The sequence below is a fragment of the Amia ocellicauda genome, chromosome 12 (assembly GCF_036373705.1).
Source record: "Amia ocellicauda isolate fAmiCal2 chromosome 12, fAmiCal2.hap1, whole genome shotgun sequence".
NCBI classification, from domain to species: Eukaryota; Metazoa; Chordata; class Actinopteri; order Amiiformes; family Amiidae; genus Amia; species Amia ocellicauda.
In genome coordinates, this window is record NC_089861.1 from 26019027 (window position 1) to 26038862 (window position 19836).

The following is a 19836-nucleotide window of genomic DNA, read 5'->3' on the forward strand; positions in this document are numbered from 1 at the left end:
GGATTTATCTGTGTTAATTTTAGAGGTGGTAGACCCACACCCCCCCAAGTTATTTCCCTCCCCCATTGTGAGGCAACACCAATGCACCGACAACAACCACAACCCAAACAACTATCAGCATCAAAATATTAAATAACAATAATAATAATAGCAACACCAGTGGAGTTATTGACACGGTGGAGAGGCAGAGGGGGCGGTGGCGGCGTGGGCACATCTACAGGGGGGGTTGGTGGGAGGAACAGCATCTTCCAATCACTCACTCTAGTTTGTTCATTTCATTCTGTATCACTATTTTTATTCCTCCACTTCCCTTTCTTCGAGGAGGCTGACTGGCACTGGTGTGGTTTCCATGGAGACCACCACCACACAGGCTGTCACAGCGCCCCCCTCCCCTCCCCTCCTCAGACCACCCCACTCCTCCTCCTCCTCCTCTCTCTCCACTGCAGTCAGTAAGATGAGATGTATGTCTGCATTCGCACACTGCACAAAAACACACGCACAGTTACAAAACACACACAGACACTCACACAGAATCGCCTATACACACACACACATACAGAGACACGACTCATACACAAGCATACACAGACCCAGAGAACACACAGTGAGAAAGAGACACACACAAACACACACGCACGCATGCACGCACGGACACACACACAGAGAGAGGGGTAGAGAGAGCGAGAGAGCGCCACACACACACGCACACACACACACACACACGCTCTCTCCCTCTCGCTGTGCCCACACCGGGCCCCTGTGCGCAGTACCTCTCGGCTCCGCGGCCTTCTCTTCTGCACTCTCATCAGCTCCCTGAGACACAGAGCCCTGACAGCCAGGCCTCCACTCCACATCGCGGCGCCCGGGCTGGCTGGCTCGCCCGCTGCCTCGCTCACACACTCACTCTCTCTCTCTCGCGAGCGCACGGGAGAGGGAGGCACGGATTGATAAATAAATAAAAGGGAAAACGAATCCCGGCAGGCTGGAGGGGATGCAAGACTCCGGCTTGGCCACTGTGATGGTGTGGCACTGCGAGAGCCAGAGCACGCAGCTGGCTGACACGGCGCGTGTGTACCAAGTGCAACGGCCTCTGGGCACCCTCCCATCTGGGGGCTACCACTACAGCGTGCTTTGGTTTTGGTTGATTTAACTGATTTTAATTCTGGTTGTGACAGTTTTATGCTTGGTTTCATTTAGTTTTACTTTAAATTTAATTTCAGTTGCATGATTTGCATCTTATTGTAATGATTCACATTTTTAATTATGTCTGGCAATGATTGTTGTTATAGTGGTCTCGGTTGCTGTATTGGAGCCTCTCTCAGCAGCTGGCTGTGTTCAGTCTGTATTCAGGCTGCGGAGCGCTGTGCCCCAATTTACTTTAAATTCTGTTCCTCCTACCAGAAGGATCCACGTTAAACCCAAACAAACAAAACCAGAAATACAGAACTTGCCTCAGAACCCAGTCCTGTATTCAAGGTGACACATGCTCACGCAACCCTGCCACAGTAACAAAACTCACAGCACTGTGAACAACAGTGAGGTATGGGGGCAGATCACAACGGCCCATACTGGGACACTACCGGAGCAACTACCACCACTATAAACAATACAAATACACTACAACCACTACCACTATAAATGCTACAACTACACTACAACCACTACCACTATCAACACTACACCAACAACTGTTCCTACTACAAATGTTACAACCACAAAAACATGAAACACATGCCCCTATAGTACAGTCTCCACAGCACCGGCTCCAGTCTGGGCCCCAAACCTATAATATAGTGCGGACACTGCTGGCTCCAGTCTGGGCTCCCATACTATAGTATAGTGACCACAGCGCTGGCTCCAGTCTGGGCCACTACAGTACGGTCCCCAGGTGCCGGCTCCAGTCGGGGCCTCTATAGTACAGTATAGTATTTCTCACACTCAGGACTGAGACTGAAGAAGTTGGTTAGACAGTGCAGACTTAAGTATCATTGTTTTATACATACACACACACATATATATATATATATATATATTATATATACACATACACACACACACACACACACTACCGGTCAAGTTTTAGAACACCCCCATTTTTCCAGTTTTTATTGAAATTTAAGCACAGTTTTTAACTACAGTTTCCTACACCCTCAAATGGCACTTGGAAACTGGAGGAAACTCTGACAGGAAGGTCTGGCAGACCCAAAGCCACAACAGAATCAGAAGACAGGTTTCTGAGAGTCAATAGCTTGCATGATAGGCGGCTCACAGGACAACAGCTTCAAGCACAGATTAACAGTGGTCAAAGTAAGCAAGTCTCAGTTTCAACTGTGAAGAGATGACCTTGAGCTGCAGGTTGAGTGGCAGTAAGAAAGCCATTGCTAAGATGGCAAAATAAGAAAAAGAGGCTTGCCTGCGCCATGAAGCACCGCCAGTGGACTAGAAGAAGGTCTTATAGACCGATTAATCTAAACTTGAAATCTTCGGTTCATCACGCAGGGTTTTTGTACGCCGTTGAGTAGGTGAAAGGATGGTTCCTCAGTGTGTTACACCAACTGTCAACCATGGAGGTGGTGATGGTCTGGGGCTCTTTTGCTGCATCCAGAGTTGGCGACTTGCACAGAGTGAGTGGCAGCCAGAACCAAAACGGCTACCACAGCATTTTGCAGTGCCATGCAATACCCTTTGGTATAGGCCTAGTTGGTCAGGGGTTCATCCTACAGCAAGATAATGACCCAAAACATAGGCTGAACCGGACAGAAGGGTAAAAGAAAAAGCAACCTACAAATAAAACATATCTGTGGGAACTTCTGCAACAGTGTTGGGAAGGACTTTCCAAACAATATTTCATTTCCATTGTAGAAAGAATACACAGAGACATTAAACTGCGTAAATTTAAATAAAAACTGGAAAAAAATGAAGGTTTTCTAAAAGTGTATATTTTTTTTGTAGTGGTAGAGAGATTGGGCAGATAATGAATAAATAAAGTGTAATCCATCAGTTATAAAAATATCTCTGTGATTCTATTTTAAAAAGTCAAGACACAAATAGAAAGCAGCTGGATGCTCGCTCTCTTTCTGGTTCAAAATGGGTGTGTGAGAAAGAGTGTTTGTGAGAAAGTGTGTGTGTTTCAAATGAGTGAGTGTGTCTGTGAGTGTGTATAAAAATAGGTCACACGTACAGAACTATTAATACACACAGAGTTCACACTGACCCACACAAAGAGGTTCTGTGTTACTCTAAACCTCATTAACAATACTTAATTGATTCAATTACTGGGTTTAACTGGTCAAAGTTACCCCTGAATTCAAAGAATATTCAGTGATTGATGATGTAGGGAAGCCTAAACAACCTACTGTACTGTCTCTCGCCAGGGCTGAGACCCTGCTGTACTGTATCTCTCGAACTACAGTTCAGCTGCATTAAACCTGGGACATAAAAGGGGTTTATGTATAATTGGATCAGTCAGAGCACTTAATTATGTGCAATTAATAAATTATGAGCTTAGATTGGAATGCAAACCATAAAAACACCTGCCTGGGGGACTGGACTGGGGGCACAGTTCAGTCTACACAAACACACAGACTGTCAGCCTGACGCACACACACACACACAGACACACAGACTGTGGGCCTTACACACACACACACACACACACTGTCGGCCTGACGCGCACACACACACAGACACAGACTGTCGGCCTGACACACACACACACACACACACACACACACACACACACACAGACAGACAGACTGTCGGCCTGACGCACACACACACACAGACTGTCGGCCTGACACACACACACACACACACACACACACACAGACTGTCCGCCTGACGCACACACACACAGACTGTCCGCCTGACGCACACACACACACAGACTGTCCGCCTGACACACACACACACACACACACACACTGTCCGCCTGACACACACACACACACACACACACACACACTGTCCGCCTGACACACACACACACACACACACACTGTCCGCCTGACACACACACACACACTGTCCGCCTGACACACACACACACACACACTGTCCGCCTGACACACACACACACACACACTGTCCGCCTGACACACACACACACACACACTGTCCGCCTGACACACACACACACACACTGTCCGCCTGACACACACACACACACACTGTCCGCCTGACACACACACACACACACACACAGACTGTCCGCCTGACACACACACACACACACACTGTCCGCCTGACACACACACACACACACACAGACTGTCCGCCTGACACACACACACACACACACAGACACACAGACAGACTGTCCGCCTGACACACACACACACACACACACACAGACTGTCCGCCTGACACACACACACACACACACACACACAGACTGTCCGCCTGACACACACACACACACACACACACACACACACACACACACACACTGACTGGCGGCCAGTGTGTGTGTGTATGTCCGGCCAATAGTTAGTCTTTGTGTGTGTGTCAGGCCAACAGGCGTCAGTCAGTGTGTGTGTGTGTGTGTGTGTGTGTGTGTGTGTGTGTGTGTCAAGCCAACAGGCAGTCAGTCAGTGTATGTGTGTGTGTCAAGCCAACAGGCAGTCAGTCAGTGTGTGTGTGTGTGTGTCAAGCCAACAGGCAGTCAGTCAGTGTGTGTGTGTGTGTGTCAAGCCAACAGGCAGTCAGTCAGTGTGTGTGTGTGTGTGTGTGTGTCAAGCCAACAGGCAGTCAGTCAGTGTGTGTGTGTGTGTGTGTGTGTGTGTCAAGCCAACAGGCAGTCAGTCAGTGTGTGTGTGTGTGTCAAGCCAACAGGCAGTCAGTCAGTGTGTGTGTGTGTGTGTGTGTCAAGCCAACAGGCAGTCAGTCAGTGTGTGTGTGTGTGTGTGTGTCAAGCCAACAGGCAGTCAGTCAGTGTGTGTGTGTGTGTGTGTGTGTGTCAGGCCAACAGGCAGTGTGTGTGTGTGTGTGTGTGTGTGTGTGTGTGTGTGTGTGTGTGTGCGTGTGTATGTAGATTAAACAGTGTCCCCAGTCCAGTCCCCCTCCTCCCCAGGCAGATGTTTTTGCCTTTTGCGTGGTGGCTCCAGTGTCCAGTGTGACTGTCCACACACACACACACACACACACACACACACACACACAGAGTAGCGTCTTATATTGTACTGTGTTTCAAACAAGAAAAGCAGGATTTCAAACAGTTGAAAAGAAAAGAGAGAGAGACACACACACACTGTTCTGCTGACGGCCACACAAGGAAATATAAAAACAAAACAATCGAGCCAAAAAAACTAGAGGAGCAGAGAGGCAGAAGTGACAAAGGTGTGAGTGTGTCAGTGTATGAGAGTGAATGAGAAGCTGCTGTTCTGTACAGTCAAGGAACGCTAATGTTATCAGCACACTGAATGCCACAGTCACCATGACGACCTGGAGCTGGATCCCCCCTCCCTATTTCTCAGCGCACACCTGTATGACATCACTGCCCCCCCCATCACACACGCACACAAACACGCCCAGGCCGACTGGAAGCGCCTGTTCAGTCAGTGTGTGCTGCAGCGAGGCAGGAAGTGCATGGCCTATCTGCCTCCTTCCCACTCTTCCCACTCCTCTCTCTCTCTCTCTCTCTCTCTCTCTCTCTCTCTCAGGAAGTTCAGGGCCAACAACAGACACTACTCCTGCCTGCTCTGGGGCAAGGCCTGCCTCCTTCCCTCTCTCCTTCCTTCCCTATCTCAGGAAGTTCAAGGCCTACAACAGACAGCACTCCTCCCTCTGTCAATTCAATCGAAAGGTGCTTTATTGGCATGATCATTGTAAGCAGTGTTGCCAAAGCAGCTTACATATATTGAGACACTGAAAAACAGAGGTGTAAAATATCTACCTTAAGGAAACCACAGGACAGTAAGGAGTGATCACAGCAGCCATAGACAGCAAACAGGTGGAAAAAATAAATATAGAAAACTTAAGGGAAATATAAAAAGAAATGTATGTATTCCTCCTTGTCTCTCTCAGGAAGTTCAGGGCCTACCACAGATGCCACTTCTGCCCTGCTCTGGGGCAGCCCCTGCCTTCTTCCCTCTCTGTCTGCATGTGTGTGTGTTCTCTCACACACACACTGACTAAGCTCAAAGAGCGGATGCTACATTCTTGAAATAAGATGATTACACTGTGTTGAAAACTGACACAGGGGCAGCCCGGTACACCTGTCTGCGTTTGCTTGCTCATGCTCGTGAGTTACAAGCTACACAAACACACAGACCTGCAGTAAGCAGACAGACAACTCTACCCACACCAAAACAACAATATACAAACTACCCCTCACTAGGCAGAAAATGCTGATCGCAAAGATAAAATCAATCCAATATCCATGTAAATCAATCAGAGATGCAGTCCCATCCCCCTCTCTCACACACACACACACACACACACACACACACTTTTCAACACAAAGTTCTCCCCTGACTTTCCCACCCCTGTCAAAGTCTCAACTGGTGCCGACAGCAAACTTACACTGCAGCATTGGCACCCTGAGTTGAAGAAGTCCGTTTGGATGGCGGGGGAGCGCTGCACCACAGATTTAGCTCCAGAGAGCAGCGCTGATACCAGAAGGGCATGCAGGCATTCTTGGCACAACACACCACCACTGTACTGATGCCTGGCACTTTCTGTTCAGATACAGCCACTCTTGCACAGACACACACACAAGCCGTCAAAAGCGATACAGTTCAATGGAGTTATCAATTTCTAATGTACGGATTTACACACACAGGCCTGACTTAAATCTTAAAGTTTACACACTTACACACACGCTGGTCTTAACGCAGCTCAGTTTCTGAGTACAGTTCTTTCTAAGGCTGAATCTGTGCACTGAGCACAAGAAAAGCTCATCATAAATATATGTTGTTGAAGTGGATCTGGACTCAACCAAAGCCGCCACCACCACAGTGACACCATTTCAAGGCCGGGCTGGGAGAGTACACGTTGAACTCCAACACCATAGAGGTCTATATAGTTAGGCGTGGGTATAAATAGCGGTTTTACAATAAGCACAAGTCCTGTTGATAAAGTTGTGAAGTGAGGGCCAGATGCCTTGATACTGGATGGGAGCTGCAGGGGTCGGGGCGATCACACCACACCACCACCATCAACAACAACAGAAAAGCCATCACAACTCAAGCACAACCCAGATTTCCCCCCTCTGTTAGTCATAAACACCAAGACGTGTAGTTTCAGCTAGTCAGCTTAACAGGGTGGAGTGTGAGAGAGGAAGGAGGGGTGGAGAAAGAGAAAGAAAAAGAAAAAGAGCGAGAGAAGGATTTTCTGTACATCTCTGAAGAACAAGTGTAGGTAAACACGTATTCCACTCAAACTCAGACTCCCACCCGGAGACCGACCCTTACAAGGTGAGGGGAACTCAAATAGCAGCGAAAGAGACGGGAGGCTGTGCGTCTGCGCGTCGGTGCGTGTGTTCCTGAAACGCACTTTCACCCCCGAGCTGCAGCCCAGACCGCACACACCGGAACAGCTCCCCGCCGGCACCGTGCAGCCCTGTGCCGGGGGGGGCAGCTACACACTACACGGTGCAATCACAAGCCCCCCGTCCTGCGGCACATACACAACAGCAGATCCAGCCACACGGGCTCTCTTACCTGAGCTGAAGAGTGCTCGATCACCGTTGACAATGGCGGCCGCGTAGACATGTCAGCAGGGAAACGTTTGTGTTCAGAACTGTTGGACCCTTTAGAAAGTCATAGTACTGAGCTATCGTAGCCTGCCACTTGGAGAGAAAGGAGGATGAGGAGGAGGAGGAGGGAGAGGGGGGTGAGACTACGAGGTCGGCTTGATTATTTGCTTTCGACCAAATCCAAACACACGATATCAACAAGTTGTCTCCTCATTGAAGATCCGCTGTCCTGCGATTAGAGTGCAGAGGAGGGGGCGTGCGAGTCCCAGCGATGTCTCCTCCAACCTTCACTTCAATACATGTGTAGAAAACATAAACGCCATACAAAACACAAAACTTTGGCTCACGTCTAAGCCAGTCACCCCTCTCTCTCTCTCTCTCTCTCTCACACTCTCACTTTCTCCCTCTCCAAGTGGGGAAGGGAAGTGGAAAGGGCCGAGAGAAAGACCTGGAAGGTTGTCCGAATTCACAAGGAAAGGGGTGCCAGTTGGAGCGGGGGTTGGCGAGGCGGAGCTCGTTCCCCGGTGCGAGCTTTGAAATCGAGCCCGGGGATTCGGAGTTTTAGGCCAGGCCAGGCGGAACTCGACCTTCTCGCTGGGAAGTTAAATATACCTTCCCTCCGCCGCCCGCCGCCCCCAAAAACAAAACTAAACTTATTCTATTAAAAAAGAAAGAGGGGGGGGGAATAACACCCGACAACAACCTAGCAAATAAACAAAAACGGTCTCAGTCGTGCGAGGTCCACTTCGCCCGTCGCTGCTGCCCACCGTATACAACACCTAGCTTTTAAAACCAACACAAAATAAGAAATAAATCCACCAAAAACAAGACGGAAAGTCCACGGAATCCGAGAGCGCCGGGTAATTATCGTAGGCAGGTCGTCGCCAGATGCAGGGGAGGGTAGTCGCAATGGGAGCCCAGGCGTTCACGTACATATCACCGCGTCTTGCTCTGGCGGCTCCGGCGGCTCCGAGGCGGATATCTCACAGCAGAACTTCAATAGGATCGTCGATACCGGAACAAGAGCACTGAACATGGCCGCCGTACAGCCGTGTCGGGGAGAGGGAGAGGGAGAGGGAGAGAGGAGGAGGAGGAGGAGTAGGAGGAGGACGACGAGGGAGGGGTAAACGGGTGTCAACACGAAATTTGAACACACGACAGGCTGAAGTCAGCGAGCGCACCTTCGGCGGCGGCCCTGGCGGCGCCTGTACCTGCCACCCGGAGAAACGCTCACCTTTCTACTACTCCAGTCACATCAGTGTGTGCCATTATGACTGTTTACTACTGCAGTATTGTTACCATCATAGCAGTGTTGTTGTTATGAATCATGATTTGTTGTACTGTAATAATAGTATTTAGAAGACTTATACATACGATTTAACAGTGAAACCCTCTGTTCAACATATATCGACTACAGCAACATCACTATAAAACCCCGTATTATTATTATTATTATTATTATTTTATCATCATGATTATTGTTGTTGTTATTTTTCACCTTGCGTGGGATTTACGCCAGTGCTGTACTAAGAGTGAACTGTCCAAACACGTCACTGCTACTGTGACGCGCTGTTCCTCTTCAGCTGCTGCTCTCAGCGCGGCTTCCTGCATGACGTCAGCTCCTGCACTGCGCTGTGCCCTGAGAGTAACATGAACTCTAACAGTAAACCCCTTACAGCACAGCACAGCACAGCAGGGTCTACTGCCCTGGTCCTGGACACACACGGTACAGCACAGTTGAATTAGCCTCATTAAATAAGCTGTCCTCGGGCAAGAATCTGAAACTGACCGAGACTTGAGCGACTCTCTGGGACGCGTCAGGAAGGCAGGAAGGGGCTGGGTGCGATTTCGGGGCAAGATTACGCCACGGAAAAACAAATAAATAAACAAGGCGCCCGTGCAGTGTGCTGCTGTGACTCAGGCAGACCCCCCCCTCTCCCAGTGTGAAATCCACGCAGTGCTCTCTCGCTGTTCTGCACACCAGCGATAGTCTGCTGGCTGCCACCTGCTGTCCGCTCAGCGAAACGACATATAATTCACTATACGCTATAGTTCCGTGGGATCCTTCAACAGCTGCCTGAGAGACACAAACACAGAGAGAGGGAGGGGGGAAAGAGAGAGATATTGCAGTTATTAATAGTAACACTGACTCTCTCAGTACATTAATACAGTTCAGAGTGTCTCTCAGTATGTGATTTTTCTGTGTGCATGTCAGTGTGTAGCAACAATCAAACTAAACTAAACTTAACAAAAACAACCACTCAGCATATTTTCATTTTTATTTTTCTGTAACCAACATATTTACATTAAAACCTCAGATTGTACAATACAATGGGATGACAGAAGTGAAAAAACTGCTTCACAGGCAGAGACAGACTGCCCTATAAGAATTTATAAGGTATAAAACAGCACTCAAAAGAAATAACATTTTAAAATTTCCTCCAACTGTATTCATATTTTTTTGCCAGCTGAATACTTTATATACATAAAGGTAATAACTTGCAAGGTTATCCACTAAAGCATGTGGAAGTCAACAAGCATCTTCATAAGAACAACAAAAATACAGCCATTCATCTTTTATTTTTTAAATGCTGTCGTGGGTGCCTATTGGTCGAGCAGCTCGTCAATTGCCAGCGTCAGCGTATCGGAGTAGAAACCGCCCTCGTTGTCCCCGCCTCCAAAGAGCAGCAGGGTGTGGGGGCGTGGCTCGGGAACCTCCTGACCTTCCAATTCCGATGTCTCCTAGGAAACGGTAGAAGAGTCTCAGCATCAGCATTCCAAATGTGAGCGTGCACTCCCACGCGTGTACACACAAACACACATACTCACTCCCACACGTGTACACACAAACACACACTCACTCCCACGCGTGTACACACAAACACACACTCACTCCCACGCGTGTACACACAAACACACATACTCACTCCCACACGTGTACACACAAACACACTCACTCCCACGCGTGTACACACAAACACACACTCACTCCCACGCGTGTACACACAAACACACACTCACTCCCACGCGTGTACACACAAACACACATACTCACTCCCACACGTGTACACACAAACACACTCACTCCCACGCGTGTACACACAAACACACACTCACTCCCACGCGTGTACACACAAACACACATACTCACTCCCACACGTGTACACACAAACACACTCACTCCCACGCGTGTACACAAAAACACACACACTCACTCCCACGCGTGTACACACAAACACACTCACTCCCACGCGTGTACACAAAAACACACACACTCACTCCCACGCGTGTACACACAAACACACTCACTCCCACGCGTGTACACACAAACACACATACTCACTCCCACACAAACTCACACTCATTCCCACACAAACACGTTCCACTCCCACGCAAACCTGCTAAGGATGAGAGCATTCGACTATTCGTTAATGATGGCCATATCGACAAGTGAATCTGACATTCGAAAGTAAAAAAAAAAAAAAAGAGTATATATTGATTTTATTTTCAAGTCTGTACTGTTGATTGGCTCTCTATGTAGTGGTAATGAAGATTGACAGGTGGGTGGGATTTGTTATTGATTTATTGACTGCGATTGGTTAAAGTAGGACGTACCTTGGCTAATGAGCGCTTCTTCACAGAAAAGTACTGCAAGGAAATTCTTCTTAAGTAAATGAAAACACTTATGTATAGAATATGTGCAGTGCAATTAAACTACCACAAATCTACAGCTGGTATGTTAAACCACCTAAAAGCCAAACACCCTTCTGTGACGCTAGCAATGACAGAAAAGGAAAGGGGACGTCAACACACAAATTCATATTATGTAGCTACATAGCTAGCCTGCTACTGTTTATAAACAATTTATTTTTCAGTCACTTAAACACCAACGCACAGGTATGTTTCGGATTTGATATAGCGCAGACCAGTAGTCTAGTTGAGTGTGGTTTGGAAAAGTAAATCGTTAGTGCATTGTATAAATTAGGTAGCTAAATTAGGTAGATTGTCTAATACATTTTGTATTTCGCTATGACCGGAAAACATTGCCATAAGGACGCTAACATTAAAGCATTTGTGTCACAGCTCACAAACTATTATTGAATGAAAATTAATAATTGAATACAATTTTTAAAAGAAAAAATCGGGTCGGTCAGGTTACAGCTGTATTTGCAAAATATTCAGATCTTGTGCACACGTCAACTCAGCCACAATTGTCAAGAGATGCACATATTGTATATGCAAGCGTTCCATTAAAATAAAAAAAAATCGCAACCTTCATTGTTCATTTGAAATTATAATTAACATAAAATGTTGTGACAATGTCAGGAAACAATAACACTGGCTTGCAAAATACGAGTCTGACACGAGATGTGTGAGAGTTGACAGGTCTGCTTATTGCTGCCGCTGTTATGCCATTTCTGTACATCTCCTAATAGGAAGGTATTGATTACATAGCCTAATGATGATTAATGCTTATTTAAAAGTTTTTTTTAAGTTGTTGTGTTAGCTAAGTATTGTAAAATAAAGTTCAGAACTTACTGCAATGGCAGTAATTGTGTCATTGAATTATTTAGTATTTCATTTAATCTAATTTTGTATGGGTGGTGGGGTGGGGGGAATCAGTGCCTACCTGTGCTGTGTTTGCCAGGGTGATGATGGAGTGTCCAGCGCGGGGCATGGCCGAGAGCAGGGGTTGCACCAGAGTCACCCAGGAGCTGCTGTCTGTAGAACAATTACACAGTCACACACTGACACAGTCACACACAATGTGTGTCACAATGTCCTCACCCCCATCACCTGTGTTGAAGATGAAGCTGTCACTCAGGGCGCTGTTGCCATCATACCCGCCGTGGACCAGGAATCTGTTGCCAGGGAGCACCGCGCTGCCATGCCAACTGAAACACATCACCACCACACCATCACCATTAAAACCACTGCCACCACCCTCCCCACGACAACCATCCCCACCCTCAGGGTTATACTGTGCAGTCATACCTCCTAGGGGAAGGGGGCGCTCCAGTAACCTCCACTGCAGAGAACTCCATCAGGCCTATAGCACAGGGAAACAGAGAGCATCACACAGAGACACTGAGAGCATCACACACACACACACACACACAAAGACATGGAGAACATCACACACACACACACACACACACACACACACACACACACACACACACACACACACACACACACACACACACACAGAGCATCACACACACTGTGTGAGACACGTGTGGAGACCAATGCATGTGGGAGCATGACGGAGACATGTTACCTAGGTCCAGCATGTGTGTGTCATTGAAGCAGACAGGCGTGTCCCAGCCCCCAAACACATAGAGCCTCCCCTGGATCACACAGGCAGAGTGACTGAGAAAGAGAGAGATGGTGCGTCAGTCAGTCAGTCAGTGCGTCAGTCAGTACAGCCCCATTCACACAGAAACTTATGCAGCTTTTTTCGTGGCATTTTGTTGCCGGCAAAGTCTGTGTGGAAGGGTCTAAGCTGGTATATCTATACCAGCAATCCTCCACCTCAGGACCTCGTCTAAATGACAGCAAATCTGCTGCAACGCATCTGTGTGAATGGAGCAGGAATAAGAATGCCGGCATATGACTCGTCATGCCCTTGCATTGTGGACGCAGTGCGGTAGCTAACTGACGTAATCAATCGGAACAGGGGTGCGTTTTCGTGTTTTGACCACAACACAACTAGGTTAAGCCACCTTTCAACAAGATCTTGTGACTATGACCTTAATGAGAAATGGCGGAGGAAATAATGCAGCAATTCTGAGTGTTATTGATGAACCAACAGGTTGGTGACGTTTGTAATGCTAACTATTGTCACACGTATGTCAAAAGTTATATACCAATAAGTCATACAAAATATAATCTCTCTATACAGGCAAATGTGTTCACTGATGGAAGTTGGTTTCGAGTTATTTAATTTGATTTTAAGGCAATAATGTCAAACTTTAAAAAATGAAAAATAAAATAAGTTGTTTTGAGAAATCAATCGCAGATCTGCACACCCAGACTTTTGGTAGATATACACACAATATAATGTCATGCTTTTTTCTCATTTATTTGAGTTGATTTAACTTTGCTGCAGTGTGTCAAGACCCACACAATGCCTCTCGTTACGCGACCATGAGCCCAGAGCAGAGAAATTATCAAACTGTTACAAACACGTCCAGAATATCGGTCCGTGTCTCCTGCAATGCCAGCAATCTCTGTTTTGTGTGTGAAGCCAGTGTGAATGGGGGAGCAATAGGAAAAAAGAAGGCAAACGTTGCCTGCATTTTTATTTTTTTGTTCCAACTTTATTATGACAAATGAGAAAACTCCTGTTTTATTTACTGCTATGGAGTTGCATGTAATGCAATGTAGAATGCGTTACTGCGAGTATCTGCTGAGCTGATTTTAATTATTTTTATTAATTGTGAGGTTTTCAAAACAATACAGAATCAAATGCATAATATTATTATTTATGCCTGGTGTAATGCTGCCTGCATTTTGCTGGTATTTCAGTGAAAGGGGTTTCTGTCGGTGTATCAGTCAGTGTGTCAGTCAGTCAGTCATTGAGGCGGTCCGTTGGTCGGTGTATCAGTCACTGTATCGGTCACTCAGTCGGTCAGCACGTCAGTCTCACCCGGATCGTGGAGCGGGCTGTTTGCCCAGGACAATGGGCTGGTACCAGATGCCCATGTCGGGGTTGAAGATGTAGAGGGAGTCACTGCAGCCGTCAGGCTGGGGGTGGGGGCGCGGGAACACCCCCCCCAACACGAACAGCTCCCCCCGGAACACACTGCAGCTGTGGTACGCCAGGGGGGGCACCTTACCCTGCGCCTGAGGGGGGACAGCACAAATAGTATTTTAACACTGTACTGTACTAGACACACTGTTTGACTCTGCGCTGCACTGACGCTGCACTGTCGTACCTCCACCATCGTCCACCTCCAGCTCTCCGTGTCCAGGATATGGACGTCATTGAACCACTTCCTGTTCTTGGAGCCACCGAACACATAGATGCGTTTCTTCTCTGGGTCGAAGGTCGCAGTGTGGCCCATCCGGCAGTCGGGGGTGGGGCCGTCCGCTATAGTCTCCACAGCAACCCAGGACAGGTCGCCTGGGGTTCCCGGGGAGGAAGAGGAGAAAACGATATTTCATAAAACACAGCTACTTATTCCATTCCTTTGAGCTGCACAATCTCAGCCACTGAGCAAAACACACAAAGGCAGTGCTGATACTATACAATGTGTATCTTCAGTGTGCACTGGGGAGGGTGATCATGTGACGTTTTTATCCAATGGCATCTTGTTTAGAGCCTCCATGTACCTGTGCACGTCTAGAAGTCTTGTCTACTGCTGCAATCCATTCACCTTCTACAAGTATATAAGTAGAGATTTATAATTGCTAGTTTTATTATTAGTTGCACTTGCTTAGTTGTAGTTTACGTAGTTTTTAGAAAAAGCTACAGTGCTGTGACGAGATACGTTCAGAAAACAGTGCCGAATACAAGTCAAATCCATCACAGTGCTGCGCGGAGCCCTGCAGCACATTTGTAGCGCATCCTCCCAAGTTTATTGTTCTTTATTGCTATTACAAAAGTTTATTATATAGTAAACAAAAACTTATTTACTTTACATTGCATTTGAATGGTTATTTGTTCAATCAAAAACTACTGAAAACAGTTATGTAGTACACAGGAGCATAAAGGGTTAATGAAAAACATTTTGGTTCATTTTTTAAATTTAATCATATTGACATTATTTTCAAAATCTATTACCTGGGAAGGTTTTCATTTTTACACATGGCATTGAAGTGGTTAATATCACTCCCATATAATTAGTGTTAATATCACTATTGTCATTACTATTGTTGTGATGGTCACTTTTGTGTTTATCGTTTTTGACAGTTGTCATTGTTGCTTTGTTATTTTCATTAGTCATGCCAATAAAGCTTTTTGAATTTGAGAGGAAGACTCCACACATCCATTATGATTTGCAGTACCTCCTCTCCCCACCAGAGAGCTCCAATGCCTGTGCCAGTCTGCCTGCAGCTCCTGTCTTTCTGTACTACATTCTGAATGTGCTGCAATCTGTCCATCTCCTTCACCACCCACACACTCACACACACCAAGGCTTCGTGGTTGGCGCTGGTTGATGATGTCACAGTGGCTAGAGTGAGGTCAATGGACGGCCCGTGTCGTTAGAGGGCTCGGCTCCTTTTCAAGAGGAAAACGTGGTCCAGAGCACGCCGTACTTTAACCACAGCAGTGGGACTCACCTGTGCTCAGCTTCCACATGGGGTCCTTGCAGAACTGCATTCTAGAACCCTGTCCTCCAATCAGGATGGCTGTCTGGGGGTCCACCTGGCACAGGCTGTGACCCCAGCGACCTGAAGGAGTGCCCTCGGAGACTGCCCGACAGAAAAGAGACATTATTAAATTACAAAAGACGGGTACCGTACTCTCTCTCTGCTGGACCAGAGCTGCAGACCTTGCTGTTCCGTCTCTCCCTCAGTATCACACTGACCTGTGTGTTTGGGTGATGGGGGGTTCAGTGGTGTGTCGGCAGGTGTGAACAGGGGCACGTGGCTGGAGCGGGGTCGGTGTCGGACTCTGCGCTGGGGGGTGCGGTGATCCGGGGGGGGGCCACTGTTGGGACACAAATTCTCCTGGTCCCGCTCCTTGCCCCGTCCTCTTGCCCCCCCTTTAGCCTCCCTGTGCTTCTCTACTCCATCCTCCTCCTCCTCCTCCTCTTCCTTCACACAGTGACCTCTCTTCCTCTTGCGATGAGCATCCTGGACTGAAGGAGGTGTTGTGCTGCTCAGAGGCACCTGGGGGGCCAGGATGAAGAGATGGGAGAGAGAGAAAGAATTTGAGCATAAGCGTACCATTGGAAATATGAAAAATTATGAATTACCAAATTGGAATGTTATTGAGCCATTTACAGGGAGGTGACGGGTAGCAATAATGTCTGTGTTAAGAGGGTGGGGGAGATTATATGAGGTCAGAGGAGAGAAAGAGAGCAAGAGAGAGAGGTGACCCTGACTTTGGGAGTGTGTTCCTCTGTGGTCAGCATCTCCAGGGGCTCCATCGAATCCATCTGTCCGTCCTGCGTCCGTGGAGATGGGGCCGAGACACAGACACCCTGCATTGAGACAGGTCAGCTGCACAACACATCCATACCACACACTGAAGCCGGTACAACACAACACATCACATCACTACACTGCACCCTCTCTCTGTCCACCTGTCTCTCTCTAGGTCTGTCGTCCTCCACTCCAGCTCAGACACAGAAGCGAAGTCTCCTACCACTTCCCATGTCAAAGCTCATCCCTGAGGTGCTCTACAGTAAAGGGGGCACGCATACAGACCTCCTCCGCCAGGCGTACTCTGAGCGTCACCCCGGCACCGCCCGCCCACCTCTTCCACCGCTTCCAATCCACACACTGGTCCTGCTCCCACGACACACACCTGGAGAGAGACAGGGAGGGAGAGACAGTGAGAAAAGGAGAGAGTGGGAGAGAGACAGCGGAAATACACAAAGGAGAGTAGCCTACCACCACCCTACCTGCAATGGGGGGAGAGGGAGCCCAGGCTCAGGGTGGCACCCCCCAGCCCAGTCAGCTCCACAGCAACTTCCCCGGGCAGCTCCTCCCACTGCCCCTGACTGAATACCACCAGCTGATCCGGGAGAGAGGAGGGCAGAGACACTGTCCACTGGGTACTCTGCATATCCCTGGACAGAGAGAGAGACATGATTGATTGCACTGTGTTTACAGACATCAAATATACCACACACTGCCCTATACTGCACAGACACTGCAGACAATGTACTGGACAAATACTGTACTGTAGTGCGCACAATACCGCAACACAACACTGCCACACCATGCTGAAAATAAAATACACTTTCACCACTATACCGCGCAAAATACTAAACTACACTTGTTCTGCTACTAAAGCATGGAGAATAAAAATAAAATGCACTTTCACTTCTACCACTACACAAAATACGTGTTAGAGAACACGGTCAACCGCTAAAAACAAGCATATTGTAACGAATATATAACGCGTTTTATATATGGAAATGCTTATATTTTATTTCTCTAAATATGGGTATAAACCGAGTCTCTGCGGGCGCTCACCTCTGCAACTGTCGCGGCGGCAAGTCTGTCCCGAGTACAGCGTAGACACGAAGCCCAGGCATCGCGGACGGACACCGGGGATAATCCTGCACCGTGATCACGGTAATATTAATAATAATAAATATCGGTATCTCTGTTTAAAAGCCCCGCCGTTTCTCTCTCACTCTCTCTCTCTCCCTCTCCCGCCAACTTTCCCAAATCCCAAACCGCGCCGAGTCTGGGCGGGGCTTCTGCGTGACTGACGGGCGGGCGGACCTGTGAGGGAGCCGCGAGGAGGGGGCCGGAGGAGAGGAGGGCGGGAAATCGCGGGTTTAAAAAAACAGAAGCAGTGTGTGTGTGTGTGTGTGTGTGTGTGTGTGTGTGTGTGTGTGTGTGTGTGTGTGTGTGTGTGTGTGTGTGTCCTGACGAGAGACTGGCCCTGTCCCCCCCGCTGATCGCCATGCAGGGACATTATTGACCGCTGTGCCCGGGGCGCACACTGCGCACACACCACACAACGCTCTGCTCTCCTCCTCGCCGCCTCTCCCCGGCAGCCAATCAGAAGTCAATAACACGCTCGGTAGCCAATCAGCAGGGAGGACGTGCAGGTGTTCGCGCAGATGCCTGCTTTTCTTTAATGTAACTGGATTTAAAAGTATTCGATCATCCTTTGTCTGCCCGTGACAGGACGTTTTGGGTGATATTATTGGATGTGTATTATTGTATTGCTGTATGAAATTGCTGCTCTTAATATTTGCCCTGCAATGACACTGTTTGCTCCCGTGTGACACTTTGTCTGTCCTATCACACACCTGTCCTGTCTCTTCCTTATTGGCTCGTATTTGCATACTAATAGTGTTATCATCTAAAAGGCTTAATCAGTCTCGGGGATTTTTCCACTGTGTGAGTTCAGCTGGAGAAGGAAAACTCTCATCAGCTCAGATTTGTAGTCCTGTAGTGTTATATAATAGTGTAGTGTAATATCGCCTACTGCAGTATACTGCAGGGTAGTACTATAGTTTTATACACTCACCTAAAGGATTAGTAGGAACACCTGTTCAATTTCTCATTAATGCAATTATCTAACCAACCAATCACATGGCAGTTGCTTCAATGCATTTAGGGGTGTGGTCCTGGTCAAGACAATCTCCTGAACTCCAAACTGAATGTCTGAATGGGAAAGAAAGGTGATTTAAGCAATTTTGAGCGTGGCATGGTTGTTGGTGCCAGACGGGCCGGTCTGAGTATTTCACAATCTGCTCAGTTACTGGGATTTTCACGCACAACCATTTCTAGGGTTTACAAAGAATGGTGTGAAAAGGGAAAAACATCCAGTATGCGGCAGTCCTGTGGGCGAAAATGCCTTGTTGATGCTAGAGGTCAGAGGAGAATGGGCCGACTGATTCAAGCTGATAGAAGAGCAACTTTGACTGAAATAACCACTCGTTACAACCGAGGTATGCAGCAAAGCATTTGTGAAGCCACAACACGTACAACCTTGAGGCGGATGGGCTACAACAGCAGAAGACCCCACCGGGTACCACTCACCTCCACTACAAATAGGAAAAAGAGGCTACAATTTGCACAAGCTCACCAAAATTGGACAGTTGAAGACTGGAAAAATGTTGCCTGGTCTGATGAGTCTTGATTTCTGTTGAGACATTCAGATGGTAGAGTCAGAATTTGGCGTAAACGGAATGAGAACATGGATCCATCATGCCTTGTTACCACTGTGCAGCCTGGTGGTGGTGGTGTAATGGTGTGGGGGATGTTTTCTTGGCACACTTTAGGCCCCTTAGTGCCAATTGGGCATCGTTTAAATGCCACGGCCTACCTGAGCATTGTTTCTGACCATGTCCATCCCTTTATGACCACCATGTACCCATCCTCTGATGGCGACTTCCAGCAGGATAATGCACCAGGTCACAAAGGTCGAATCATTTCAAATTGGTTTCTTGAACATGACAATGAGTTCACTGTACTAAACTGGCCCCCACAGTCACCAG

General features: G+C 47.7%; 2 protein-coding genes across 11 annotated transcripts in view; both read right to left on the bottom strand.

The window, feature by feature from the left end:
• The window catches only part of mark2b (MAP/microtubule affinity-regulating kinase 2b), a 29442-nt gene extending 20672 nt beyond the window's left edge, over positions 1 to 8770 (bottom strand). For 7 of the 8 annotated variants that reach the window (XM_066719050.1, XM_066719043.1, XM_066719049.1 and 4 more), the window contains exon 1: positions 7662 to 8770. In XM_066719050.1, coding sequence (XP_066575147.1) covers positions 7662 to 7712 — 51 coding nt within the window. In that variant the 5' untranslated portion in view covers positions 7713 to 8770. The remainder of the gene's footprint in view (positions 1 to 7661) is intronic. The other variant, XM_066719048.1, reaches the window with a different exon arrangement.
• A 1187-nt stretch (positions 8771 to 9957) lies between these two features.
• krcp (kelch repeat-containing protein) lies at positions 9958 to 18298 on the bottom strand. 3 transcript variants are annotated; one of them, XM_066719054.1, is made up of 13 exons: positions 17852 to 18298; positions 17275 to 17442; positions 17078 to 17177; positions 16753 to 16815; positions 16234 to 16537; positions 15986 to 16117; positions 14638 to 14825; positions 14349 to 14545; positions 12978 to 13069; positions 12692 to 12746; positions 12494 to 12591; positions 12327 to 12418; positions 9958 to 10438 (listed from the first exon to the last, which is right to left on the bottom strand). In XM_066719054.1, exons 1-13 carry the CDS (start codon positions 17911 to 17913, stop codon positions 10301 to 10303), a joined length of 1689 nt encoding a protein of 562 aa, XP_066575151.1. In that variant the 5' UTR covers positions 17914 to 18298; the 3' UTR covers positions 9958 to 10300. The 3 variants fall into 3 exon arrangements, with proteins under 3 accessions (XP_066575151.1, XP_066575150.1, XP_066575152.1); XM_066719053.1 differs by having other exon boundaries at positions 16753 to 16851; positions 17852 to 18296; XM_066719055.1 differs by lacking the exon at positions 12494 to 12591 and having other exon boundaries at positions 16753 to 16851; positions 17852 to 18297.
• Between the last annotated feature and the right edge of the window lie 1538 nt (positions 18299 to 19836).